General features: G+C 35.8%; 2 protein-coding genes across 3 annotated transcripts; one reads left to right on the forward strand and one right to left on the reverse strand.

The window, feature by feature from the left end:
• LOC118035724 (uncharacterized) lies at positions 1 to 1,660 on the forward strand. Its single transcript, XM_035041344.2, has 2 exons — positions 1 to 713; positions 936 to 1,660. The coding sequence occupies exons 1-2, from the start codon at positions 120 to 122 to the stop codon at positions 1,293 to 1,295; spliced, it is 954 nt and encodes a 317-aa protein (XP_034897235.1). The 5' UTR covers positions 1 to 119; the 3' UTR covers positions 1,296 to 1,660.
• A 226-nt stretch (positions 1,661 to 1,886) lies between these two features.
• Positions 1,887 to 9,104, reverse strand: LOC118035723 (transcription initiation factor TFIID subunit 4b). Of its 2 annotated transcripts, none has more exons than XM_073407410.1 (14): positions 8,808 to 9,104; positions 8,614 to 8,719; positions 7,766 to 8,316; positions 7,581 to 7,680; positions 6,559 to 7,490; positions 4,002 to 4,126; positions 3,796 to 3,883; positions 3,544 to 3,679; positions 3,373 to 3,428; positions 3,245 to 3,301; positions 3,022 to 3,162; positions 2,782 to 2,847; positions 2,431 to 2,695; positions 1,887 to 2,311 (listed from the first exon to the last, which is right to left on the reverse strand). In XM_073407410.1, exons 1-14 carry the CDS (start codon positions 8,844 to 8,846, stop codon positions 2,139 to 2,141), a joined length of 2,835 nt encoding a protein of 944 aa, XP_073263511.1. In that variant the 5' UTR covers positions 8,847 to 9,104; the 3' UTR covers positions 1,887 to 2,138. The 2 variants fall into 2 exon arrangements, with proteins under 2 accessions (XP_073263511.1, XP_034897234.1); XM_035041343.2 differs by having other exon boundaries at positions 6,559 to 7,494; positions 7,585 to 7,680; positions 8,808 to 9,103.
• Between the last annotated feature and the right edge of the window lie 3,481 nt (positions 9,105 to 12,585).

The raw sequence follows: 12,585 nt of genomic DNA on the forward strand, positions 1-12,585 counted from the left end.
TAACTTTCAAAAAACCAGAGTAAGAAACTTCTGTATGATTTCTGGGAAGGGGTAAGGTAGCTAATTAACATCTCTCCCACGATAGGTTTGGATCCAATCTTCCCTCACTTATTTCAGGGATGGCAAATGCCTGGAAAAGGGAAAACAACAAACAGCCTAAACTCCTATCTCCCATCCTTCTCATCCTCTCACTCTCTCTCCTTCTCCTCCTCTTTCTCTTCGTCTTCTCTGCTCGGTCCCCGTCGAATCCTCCTAACTCCACACTATTTGTAACCCAAGTTTACCCAATCCCTTCTTTTAATTGCTTAGAATCTCCACAAGCTCACCCTGTGGTTGCCAACATTGTGGAAAACCTCAAATACCCCTTTCTCTACTCTCTCTCAGATTTTGGGTCTTTGCCCGACAAGCCCCACAAGAACATCGTGAGGCTTCTGAAAGGAAAGCCTTTCAGGAAGCCAGATATTTCTGCTACGATTCAGCAGCTTCTTGAAGGAATGAAAGGAAGAAATGGGTTGGTGGTGGATGTTGGGGCTAACGTGGGGATGGCGAGTTTTGCAGCCGCGGTAATGGGTTTTAAAGTGCTGGCTTTCGAGCCAGTGATTGAGAACCTTAAGAGGATTTGTGATGGGATTTGGTTTAATCGTGTTGCGGACCTGGTTACTGTTTTTGAGGCTGCTGTCTCTGATCGGATTGGGAATATTACTTTTTATAAGGTAAAAATTCACTCACTTCTAATTAATCTAATTTATCGAAGATATATTGGATTTTAGGGCTGATAATTATAATTGATTGATTTGATTTAGCCTAATTTGAAACTATCTACTGTATTGAATACTCGCCATCTGTGTCATTAATTTGATTTAGCCTAATTTGAACCATACTTCTATCTGCTGTATTGAATACTCGAGTCATCTTAATCCCTTTTAAATTGGCAGCTGGTAGGTCGGCTTGACAACAGTGCTGTCTCAGCCAATGGTGCAAAGTTGGCGTTCAAGTCCAACGAAGAAATAGCCTTTCAAGTAAGGACCATTCCCCTTGATGAACTAATTCCAAATTCAGAACCTGTGTTGCTTCTCAAAATTGATGTCCAAGGATGGGAATATCATGTGTTGAAAGGGGCCGTAAAATTACTGTCAAGAAAGAAAGATGCAGCTCCCTACCTAATCTACGAGGAGGATGAACGGTTGCTGCAAGCGAGCAACAGTAGTGCCAAAGAGATCCGGGATTTCCTCCATGGTGTTGGATATAGCCATTGTGTCCAGCATGGTACAGATGCCCATTGCACCAAGGGTTAGCGAGCACCAGACCTTTTCACGGGAAACACAGCCCACCTAACTGAATGGCTTAGTTTCCACTGTTTCCAGACCTCACCTCACCCCTTGCAAATGTAAGACATTTGGCTGCTTGGTGTTTGTCATTTCATCGTGCCGTGAGAAATTTTCAGATATGTAGAGTTTGCATGTAAGACACTTGGCTGGCTGCTCTGGTGTGTGCCACTTCTTGCCACGAGAATTTTTCAGATGAGTAGTAAGCTGTTGTAGGTGACTACAATATGGGCCTTGGCATCTGTACTGGCTGAGAAAGGTCAAGTTTTCTTGGATGCGCATTCGAGCTTTTCGATTGTAACTTTTATTGATGCATTGATGTTTTTCTTCTCCTCTCTCTTGTTCAAGAAAATCTATGATTGATTTTAGCCTATTATTTTTGCTTGTAAAACTATTCACTAAAAAATTGATGTAGGAGAATTCGCAATCCTTGTAACAACATGAGCGTCGATCATCTCGCAATGATAAAATCTTGCCTTAATTTGCATGGCCATGGCTCATGTTGTTCGATTGGAGTTACAAAATCTGCTCGATGCTAAATTTTACCAGAAAAGCGTCGGGGAAAGCAAGAATTAAGGTGATAAATTAACACGAGAAACAGCAAACACGTTGACCAAGGGCACGTCTTCTGGCGCCCACCAAGTTACTGTGGACGGTTATAACTTGAACGTCTGAGCCCTATCATGCCTAGGCAGAACCTTTACAGTGATTTATCACATAAATCAGACCGTGATTGAGCATGCAAAACTCAGGATCACAATCTTGTCGAGCAAAATGCAAAAAGCCACCATTATCTGGGAGGCCCATGTGACGTTATTCAGGTGCAGCATCAGACCTGATTCGCTCGTACAGTTGGTAGATCAGAGTAGATCTGGACATCTGAGGTTCCCTTTCCAGCACCGCCATCACATCCTTAACAGTAATAGTACGAACCACCTTCGTTTGTGGCACAATTGCTTGATTCCTTCCAAATTTCCTAACAGCTCCTGCCAAAGGAAAAAAAAAAAGGCAAGGTGAAAAACCAACAAATGTAACGAACATCATTATACATGTGATCACGAACTGAGTTTGCTTCAGCACATGTCCCGTTAATAGTCACACTTACCAGATGCAGAAGAAGCAACTGCAGGGCTCCTTTTTTCTGCTTCAAGATTTTCCTTCACATTTCTTCCAGATGGTGATTGAGGATTGTGGTTAGCATCTTTGACTGACTGGGAACTGGATGCCCCCTCCATCCCTACTTCACGTTTCTGCCGTGCTTGTTCAGCCATTAGTTGCCATTTTGACAACATGTCATCTCCGCCAACAGCAGCTCGAGCAGCAACATTAGCAGCTGTTGTCCTCATTTTATCATCCTCCTCTTTGTTAGCCTACGTAGTTGTAGAAATTAGAAAAACAAAGATCTATTTTACTGGCTAGAAGGCAAACTTTTAATACTTGCCAACATCTTTGATACCTTCACTGACTTCACGCGACCTTCATCTTTCTCCTTGTCACCTTCAACTCCATTTTCACCCTCGGGCTGCATTTAGAGATATTGAGGTCATAAAAAATTAAGGAATTCATGCTTGCATAAATATATCATATAGTGAAATATCACGCAATATACTTGTGTATTGTTCTTTATGAACATGTACTTCATAAAATCACAAATAATGATAGTAAAAGAAAGTACAGTGCCATATAAAGCACGCACATCGTTAACATTTTGGAGCTTTTCTGCTTCAGCCTGCCTTTTCTCCCATTCTTCCCGAGCTTTCCGGTTCATTGTCATTATCTGTTGCCTAACATCCGAAGTAATTAGAGTCTGGTGTCTTGGCTTCTCAGCATCAACACGCTGTGAGATCCAATTAAAATCATGAGAAGATAATTAAAGTGAGAAAATAAATAGAAGCAGAGACAGAGATTAAAAAACTCACCTGTTTTGACAGCCTGATCAGGTTACTTATCAGTCCACGCATCCTTTCCTCCACGCACTAAAAATGGAATTCCATAAGAAAACGTGAGAGAATTATCACAAAGAATGCACCAAGAACAAGCAACTCACCAAGGACAAGCATCGCCCAACATCATTGCCAATGTTCTTCAAACCACATTTGGCCACTGGAGACAGACGAACCCAACACATATCAGAACATGTGAATGGTAAAGCCTTCCATAAAGCACAAAGTGCATGGAGAAATGAGTTTACAACAGCCATAAGAACAGAAATACTAACTGATCTCTCTTAATTTTTTTTGCATTGGAATTTTCTGCAAAATCAGCCTTTCTTCTTCTTCCTGTACAACCCTCCGTGATGCTTCTGAAACTCGACTGTCCTCCTTTGTCCCTGAAAATAGTTGTTCTTCCTCTTCCTATTTCAAAGCAAAATATGAAAAGAATTACAAGCTTATTTGTCAAAGGGAGCGCTTTTACTGGCTAGGTGATACTTTTGAACAGGCAATCTTGATGATTGTAAAAAATACCATACCCTGAGATTAACTCCACTGACAGCAGTGACATCATTGAGTTGTTCAATGCTTTGATCAGAAAAAGCCCCGGATACCTTTTGCTTCTTACTGCAAGTTATCCCACAGATTATGCATCAAACATGATAAAAACAAGCTTTTAACTAGATAAAAGATATAAATGATCAAATTAAAATCACTCTCGCTCCATAAAAAGGAGCTATTTCACCTTGATGCAGGAGGCGATGAACCAAGTGCTTCAAATGGCTTCTTTTGGCCAACAGAAGGTTTTTTGGGAGGTGTTCTTGCACTAACTCCAGCAGGAGAAGCTACAGATGGGTTTCGCGAGCTTACCTGATGGCACATAGAAGCAAAGGGGATATTATTCATCAAATAAACAGAGAATGACTAGTTTAATCATTACGAAAGTTTTGTGTGTGAAATTGAGTATGCAAAACAAGATATTTCTTATATGAGATAAATAAACAAAACTTTAAAAAACTTCATGTGATTGGAGAATCTGTTTTATATAGCATTACTCAGTCAAATCAAAAGGAAATAAGCTAGTAAAGACAAATTCATTCACATGTTCCATGAAAGGACAAGGATGTCTTTAGCTATATACCATATTGATGCAGGAACCTTAAGAAGAATTTACATTTACTTGGTAATTTTAGTTTCTGATGCAGGAGCGTTTTTGGAAAAATAAATATTTTTCTTAGTTAATTTTATGTTTTCCTATTCTATATTATTTTGTTTTTCTAGTTTTTTTTTTCCTATTTAATGGGAATAGTTTTCCTAATTTATTCTTTTTATTTAGTATTACTAGGGTTTTCTAGTTTTATATATGTATATATAGGTTGTGATAGTCTTTTGGCAAGTAGAGACACAGATGGATAAAATTAAGTATTTTAAGAGTCTTCCCATAGTTATGATGTTCTTGGTCCTCAAGGATTTTGACTTATACCAAACCCCATTATCCCTCATTTCCATTTGTGTAAGCTAGTATTAGAGCTCAACGATTCCTATGGTTTTGGTTTGAAGTTAATGAGGATTTTTATCAAATCTCAACAATTCCTGGTGATTAGTTGATGTGAGATATTGAATAACCATGATCGGAAAAGATCACAGAACAGGACATGCCTATGTTGGAGATGAGAAGGGTCGTTCTTGGAAAAAAACATCCCGGAACTAATGTGTTGTTTTTGTCTGCATTAGTTGCTCTTATTGGAAATCCTAATGGTAGTGGGCTACACAAAGATGTTGTGTTAGGATCCATAATGAGATGGTTTGAACAAAGGTGCTAGGAATCCACAATGGAGCTACCTGCACAAAGGTGTTTGGAACCCACGATGCATGGCCCGCAAATAAAAAGATTTTCATGGTGGATAACTATTTATAATTGAAGTCTAAACTTGAGAACAAATTCCTTCAAATCCAAGGAGACTGATGCAAGAGTTTTTTTAGAAAAATAGATATTTTTCTTAGTTAATTTTATGTTTTTCTATTTTTATTTTCCAATTGCTTTTCTAGTTTTTTTTTTTTTTTTCCTATTTGAAAGGAATAGTTTTTCTAATTTATTTTTTTATTTAGTATTACTCAAGTTTTCTAGTTTTTTTTATATATAAAATGTTGTAATAGTCTTTTAGCAAATGGAGACGTGATAAATAAAATTAAATATTTTGAGAGTTTCCCAAAGTTGCAATGTTTTTGGTCTTTGAAGGTTTTGACTTGTAGCGAACCATATTCTTCGCTCCAATTTGTGTCAGTTTCTTGTTCACAAATCCTTACATTATTTTGAATTCACTATCAGTCCTATTAATAGTGCTTGGTTATTTGTATAACCTATAAATCATTAGTATTAAAAGGACCCTATAAATTTTCATAGTGCCTTCTTTTCATATAAGGATTAGGATTTAAACCTATAACTAGTATAAATAGGGCTGCCTATGCCAAGATATCTTGTATTTTTAGAGATGGAGATCGATTTTCACTTTAGAGGTTGCTACAAACCCTAAACCTATTTTTCTAGTTCCAGCTTTAATTTTCTTCTAGTTTTAGCCATCATATTTAATCTTCTTTGCCATTTTGAGTTGATTTCTCTTCCCACGCTACATCATATTTGCTCACCTAAACAGTACTCTAGTGGGATGACATTCGTGTGTCATATCCAAGTATCTTGGACAAGGCTACATTTTTCAATCAATTTCAAAGTAGTTGCATGGAGGAAATTAAATTTCTAGTAAAAGATTTTCAATTGCTAAATACATATGATTAATTAATTAATTCACGCCACTCTCATTGGACTTCACTAGAAGAAACGTAAAGCCCAATACAGCCAGATAAATCATCATAGACTAAGTGTGTGTTTCGTATTGCGGAGCAGAGTGCTTTTCAAAGGTGCTTGTCGATTGAAAATGCACCAAAATGATTTTTATTAATTTTTAACTTCAGTACATCAAAATAATCGAAAAACACTAAAAAACACCAATTTGATGCTTTTTCAAAGCAAACGCACTTTTAAAAAGCATTCAAAAGCAGAAGCTACTGCACTCCAAACAAGGTCTAAAAGATTTGGGCTTGTGAAGCACTTAGAAACTCCAACCTAATAACTTTTGCTAACTAGTCCAACCACCATCAAGTGATTTAATACAGAGTCAGGGATGCTGTGCAATTTGCATCTAGTGGTTCAAATAACAACAAGGAAGATGGTAGATAAACTATGAAATCAAGAACTCAAACAACTAAACGTTGTAGAAATATATTCATGATCAGTGCGAGAGTACCTGGCCATTAGGATCCAGTTGAGTCGCAATTGAAGGGGAAACAGAATTGGGAGGAACCATACCAGCGGATGTTGAAAAAACAACTTTAGAAGATTGCTTGTCTAAAGATTGATCCTTTAAATTTCCTGAAATGGCATTTCCCTGTTCAACAGGTGCAGGAGGCAGCACTTGAGGGCTCAACAACTGGGGTTTGTTCTGCTGCTCACCAGCCTGTTCAAGAGGGCCCGGTTTTACATAATTCACTGATGAGAATGGAGCAGGACTTTGCTCTCTATTTGGTGGTGCTTGCCAAGGAACTGAATTCTGTTGTACAGCTGATTTGTTTGTATAATGGGAAACAGAACCACCGTGCGCTCTACTAGGATCATTAGCAGAATTTTGCCTCTCAAACTTTGGCGTGCTTATCATGTTATGTGGTGGCCCTCCTACTTGTGTCACACCCATGTTCTGATGATGTGAAATTTGCCTTGTTTGTTGATCATGGGGTTGTGGCTTCACAGATGGTCCTGGAGTACTAACTTTAGTCCCAGGATATGGGTTGTAATTACCACCACCGCTTCCATACATTGGAAAGGAAGCTGGTGGAAAGTGCACATGTTGCTGCTGTTTGTTCTGCCCTTGCATTGAAATAGAAGATCGCTCCCTTTCTTGATTGACAATACTGGTATTGGAAGAATGCACCTGGCTAGCTTGCATTCCAAGAGAATCTGGCTGCCATTCTACTGCTTTGGATTTCTGAGAATTGACAATGCTTGAATCAGTCTGCAATTGGACTGCTGATGGAGGATTACGAGATGGTTCTGAAGAAATAGATCCCCTTGGGTGAAGTACAAAATGATGTGGATCGGGAAATTGAGCAGCACTGATTCCAGCAGGCATTCTCACATTGTTTTGGCGACCAGCTTGAGACTGTAACTGGGATTGGTTGGAACCTGACTGCAATATAGGACAAGCTGGCTTCAGCCTAGTATCACCTAAGAGAGTCCTTAGCTCATTATAATGTCACTAAACCCATTCATTACTTGCCTGTGATTGCAGTTGTGCAACTGCCAACCTGAGCACTTGATCTCCAACAATATTTCTCATAAGTCTAACAAATTGGTCTTTCGCAATTTCATTTTTCTAAAATGACAAAGGAAGATATATCATGATAACAATCAGTCCAGTGCATGAAAGAGAAAGCACAAAAGTCATGTCAGATACCCACCCTAAGTTTATTAAATAAAGTTTGCAGCTGCATCTCTCTGTCTTTATCAAGATGAGGTTTCAAGGCAGGCAACAATAATACAAAGGGTATCTGCTTGCTATTCTTTTGGTTACCAGCCTGATCTGTGCCTGCAGTTTGCTGATTGCCTATCTTCTGAAAATTTAAAAATTGAGAATCAACATCTGAAATTTGCATTTTATCAGGCTCAGATTTTGGGGTAGGATTTTGCTCAGAACTCTGCGCCCCGATAGAATGAGGAGTCTGGACAGGTGCTTGTTCCACAAGCTCTTGTTTAATATCATCTTGGAATTTTTTCTGAAGCACTGGTGGGTGGGTTGGTTCCTGCAGGACATCCCCCTTTTGTTGTTGGTTATCAGCATTAGGTACATGCTGCTTTGTCTCCATTGCAGATGACTGCTGCTCCTGATGATGTTGTTGTTCGACACTTTTTGCATCATGTTCTTCAGTGTTACTGGCATTGTCATTTTGCCCCACAGTTGGCCAATTTGGAAATTGTTGACTGGAACTTTGATTGTTTTCGTGGGACAAAACTACAGTATTTTTCAGTTGTGCACAAAAAAAATCATCAGAATTTTGAACATGCAAAAAGGCTAAAGACAAGCACAACTAATATTGACACCATGATAAACTGACTTAAATTATCACAACACCCAAAACATTCTACAACTTTCTTTAAAAAAAAATCTCCAACTTTATGCGCTTACATCGCAATGCTAATTTCCGCCGTCTTATTTCTCAGCCTAAATCATATAATTAAGCTATGAGTAAATCATAAGAAACTGAATTATATAATTAGAAGGCGGTTGAATGAAAGATCAAATAAGTACCCGAACTCGAATCAGACGGCTGAGAGGTGGAGATATCACCCCCGATGTCCCGATTTAAGGCTGCTTGAAAAGCCTCCACGTCAGCACCGGAATGCATGGTTTCGTCCTTTAAACACAAAACCCTCGAAACTGAAAACCTAAAATTCATAATATTATACAAAAAAGTAAAAGACGAAGAAGAAAGAAATGCGTACCTCGTCTTCTTCAAGAAGCTTCATTATGTTAGGGTCCATTATAAACCAAACAGCCTGTGATTGATATTACAACTATGTTGCTTTTTTACACAATCTGTGTGCTTTTGGAATGGATAAGATTTCGAAGTGCGAAATAAATAGAGATGAAATTAATTTAGAAATTAAGTAACAGAAGCAATAGTGGAGCTAATTCGTTCAATTTTATTTTTATGTTCGAGAGACAGAGACAGAGACAGAGACAGAACAAGAGACAGGTTTTTCGGAGAAGAGAGTGGAAACCGTTGCAGACTTGTGTTCCCTTTTCCGTCTTATATATAGTAATAATATAGGGACCTGGTGATCCAGAACTGTTTTTTTTTTTTTTTGCCTTTCCTTGTTGCCCGAACCGTTTCGTTGTGATGGGCTTGGTTTTATTGTTTGTGTGGGCTTTGGGTCTTAGAGACCAGTCCTTCATGCGCTCTTTTATGCGGTGGCCTGTTTCAATTTTTTGGTGTTTTTAATTTGAGAATGAAAATGAAAATAATTATTTATAAATTAAAAAATAATAGGGGATGAAATTTAAAAAAATTATAGAGGATTAACCCAATAGAATCAAACCTAAAAAATAATAAAAAAAAAATATAAAAAAAAAAAAACATAAGCTCTAAAGAGGGAAGAAAAAACAAGGAAACTAGGGTGAATTTTTTAAATCTGGTCTGATCTCTAGATTCTACAACTTGTAAATCTTGGACCTGATTTTAATCAAGAAACTTAACTCCCAACAAATTTAATCTTGAATGACGAAATCGAGAAAAAATATTAATAAAAAAAAACTTACAAAAAAAAAACCAGTAACAAAATGAATGGGGATAAAATTGGACAAGAAAAAACCTAGCGAGGATGAAGTTTGAAAAAAAAAATGATCCCAAACAAAATAAATTGTAATTAAAATAATTAAGACCAAACTTAAAATATTAAAAAATCATAGGGGCTGAAATTAAAAATCATTTGTAATTTGATAGATTATTTATATATTAAAAAATGATAAGGGGTAAAATAAAAAGAAAATTGTAAAGGGCTAACCCAGGAGAATCAAACTAAAAAAATAACAAAAAATTAAAAATTAAAAAAACATCAGTTTAGAAGAAGAAGGAAAAAACCAAGCAAACCTAGTAAACCTCTTAAACTTGTTATAATCTCTAAAAATTGCATCATGTGAAATCCTTGACTCAGATTCAGTCAAGAAGCGTAATTCTCAACTAATTTAATTTTGAATGATGAGATGGATAAAAAAAAAATTAATTAAAATATTCTACAAAAATAACAAAAAGAATAAGGATAAAATTTGATAGGAAAAACAAAAGGAGCATGCAATTTAATGAAAGAACTTAAAAATGATCCCAAATAAAATAAATATCAATTAAAAGAATAAGGGTAAAATTTTAAATATTAAAAAAATCATGAGGGATAAAATTAAAAAAATATTTGTAAAAACCAAGAAAAACTTGAGCAAACATCCTAAACCTAGTAAAATCTTAAAAATCTATAACCTATGAAACCTTAAATCCGAGCCCAATTAATGAGTTTTTTGAGTTAATTTAAAAATATCAATTTTTAATAACTTGTAAAAGCAAAAAAAAAAAAAGCAATAAAAATAAACATGGATTAAATTTGTTATGAAAAAAATAAAGGATGTGAAATCATAAAACAAAACCAATTTAAGAAATGATTCCAAATAAAAACTTGTCAAGACAAAGAAATTAGTAATCAAAAGAACAAGGATTAAATTTGAATGAAAAAAAAAAAAAGCAAAGAAGGGTAAAATTGCAAAACAAAATCAACTTTAAAAATGACTCAAAAAAAAACAATCAAAAGAATGAAAATTAAATTTGAAAGATTAGAAATTCAAAAGGGGTGAAATTAAAAAGACATGTTAATTTTATAGATTATTCAAGATAAAAAAATCATAATAAAAAGAAAAGGAACCAAATTTGAAGAACCGACAAATTAAAGGGCTATTCTTGAATTTTTAAACAATTAATGTGAAAATCTAGATAGGAAGAGAGGGAGAAGAAAAGGGAAAAAAAAACAACGTCCACCACCAAACTATCATGAAGGGTGGCACACAAGCCACCTCATCGGGTTAGGGATGCTGAGACGTTTCAAATACTGCCTTGAAGAGCGATGTTTGGTGGCTGGAAAGCTCCTCACGCATCGCTAGAACGGTGTATGTTGTCGCTTATGTTAGTGCATGCACATAGTTTTTTTTAATTATATTTAATAAATGTAATTTACAATAATGTCCTTTAGCACTCTTGAAATTTATATATAAAAACAAAAATGGACAAAAAGGACAAAAAAAGCCATTAGGTGAAGGTTTAATTAGTTTTTGTCTTTAAATATGTCAAAGTAATCACATTATTTTATTAAAAAAAAATACCTTAATTTGCAGGCATTCAATTATTTTTTTAAGGGTTAAATGAGTAATTTTATTGCGCATTAAAAACAAACAATTACCAATATACTCTCACATAATACTTAAAAAACATTTATTTTATTGTAAAATGGCCACCCTACCCCCCGAAACCAAGTTAAAAATTAAATGACAAGGGAAAATTATAATTAATAGTAAATTATTCCTCAGAATACAGTAATATCACATTAGCTTTAATGTTTTTGATAATATTATATATATTTTAAATGGTATGAGAGATATATTATGGTAATTCACTGTATTTTTTTCACTATACCCTTAAAAAAAATACTTTTATTGTTTGTCTTAAAACAAAAGGGGTCAAATGGTCATTTTACAATATATAAATGTCAATGTAAAATTGCAAGATAGTATAAATGGTTTTTTGGACTTGTAAATATTATATTGCTCTTGTAAAACCTAAAAGCCAGTAGACCTCAAAGAAAGACTGTATAGACATGATCAAAGGATCAAATGTGAATGGAACATCACTATAGTTTTGAAACCTGGTCTTACTCGATGAGTCAACCCGTGACTTGAAGTTAGACGAGGCCAGTTTGAAGAAAAAATAGGGGAATTATAAACTTGGTGTGACCCAGCTGATATGGCAAGACTTAATTAAAAACTCGGTTGCAACCCTTTGATTTTTTTTTTATTAAAACGATATCGTTTTGATTTTTTTTAAAATAAAAAAATTGATCAGGATGACCTGGTCAAAACCCAGAATCCGGGTTTTGGATCTAGCCGGCTACCAGATCGGGTCTAAAAACTATGGACATGACTGCTCTCATAAAAATTGGTCTGCAGACATTAACTTATGATCAAAGCTATCTCAATTGGCCTGCAAATTTTCAAAAGGCTTGCTTAGCTTATACAAGTTATATATACAAGTCCATCAAACAAAGTTATAATAGTTATCAAGATGCATTCAATCCGAGGTCTGCTCAGCCTCTCCAGTGGAGGAGTCACGTACAGAAGAAGGGGGCAATTGCCCCTCTTCAATTTTCGAAATATTCATTTTAGTCTTGTTTAATTATATCATTTCAAATTTAACTACTTTATGCATGAGAAACATAGCCACTTTTTCTTTGTTGGAAAGGGTATTTGAACCTGGAGCATTTCCCTTTCGGATTTATAATGCATACTTGATGAGATTGTTCTAACTACAATTGGAAGAATTGAGTTTGCTCTTTTCTCACTATTTTTTGATAATTTGGCATATCTAACCCGATGGTGTCTAGATTTTCCTCACAAGCATGTTAGGATGTTGTATTGTAAATGTCAAAAGCACTGCACCATCTCTAGTTTGACAGGGGACAACACTAG

Source organism: Populus alba, chromosome 2 (genome assembly GCF_005239225.2).
Source record: "Populus alba chromosome 2, ASM523922v2, whole genome shotgun sequence".
Taxonomy (NCBI): domain Eukaryota; kingdom Viridiplantae; phylum Streptophyta; class Magnoliopsida; order Malpighiales; family Salicaceae; genus Populus; species Populus alba.

Bases quoted from the DNA above. Each gene is read 5' to 3' on its own strand.
- LOC118035723 (XM_073407410.1), bottom strand. From the start codon at position 8,846: ATGGACCCTAACATAATGAAGCTTCTTGAAGAAGACGAG. The intron at 4,127-6,558 runs GTACTCTCGCAC...ATGTGCCATCAG, and splicing joins AACTGGATCCTAATGGCCAG to GTAAGCTCGCGAAACCCATC. The intron at 2,312-2,430 runs GTAAGTGTGACT...TTCCTTTGGCAG, and splicing joins AGTTGCTTCTTCTGCATCTG to GAGCTGTTAGGAAATTTGGA.
- LOC118035724 (XM_035041344.2), top strand. From the start codon at position 120: ATGGCAAATGCCTGGAAAAGGGAAAACAACAAACAGCCTAAACTCCTA. The intron at 714-935 runs GTAAAAATTCAC...TTAAATTGGCAG, and splicing joins GGAATATTACTTTTTATAAG to CTGGTAGGTCGGCTTGACAA.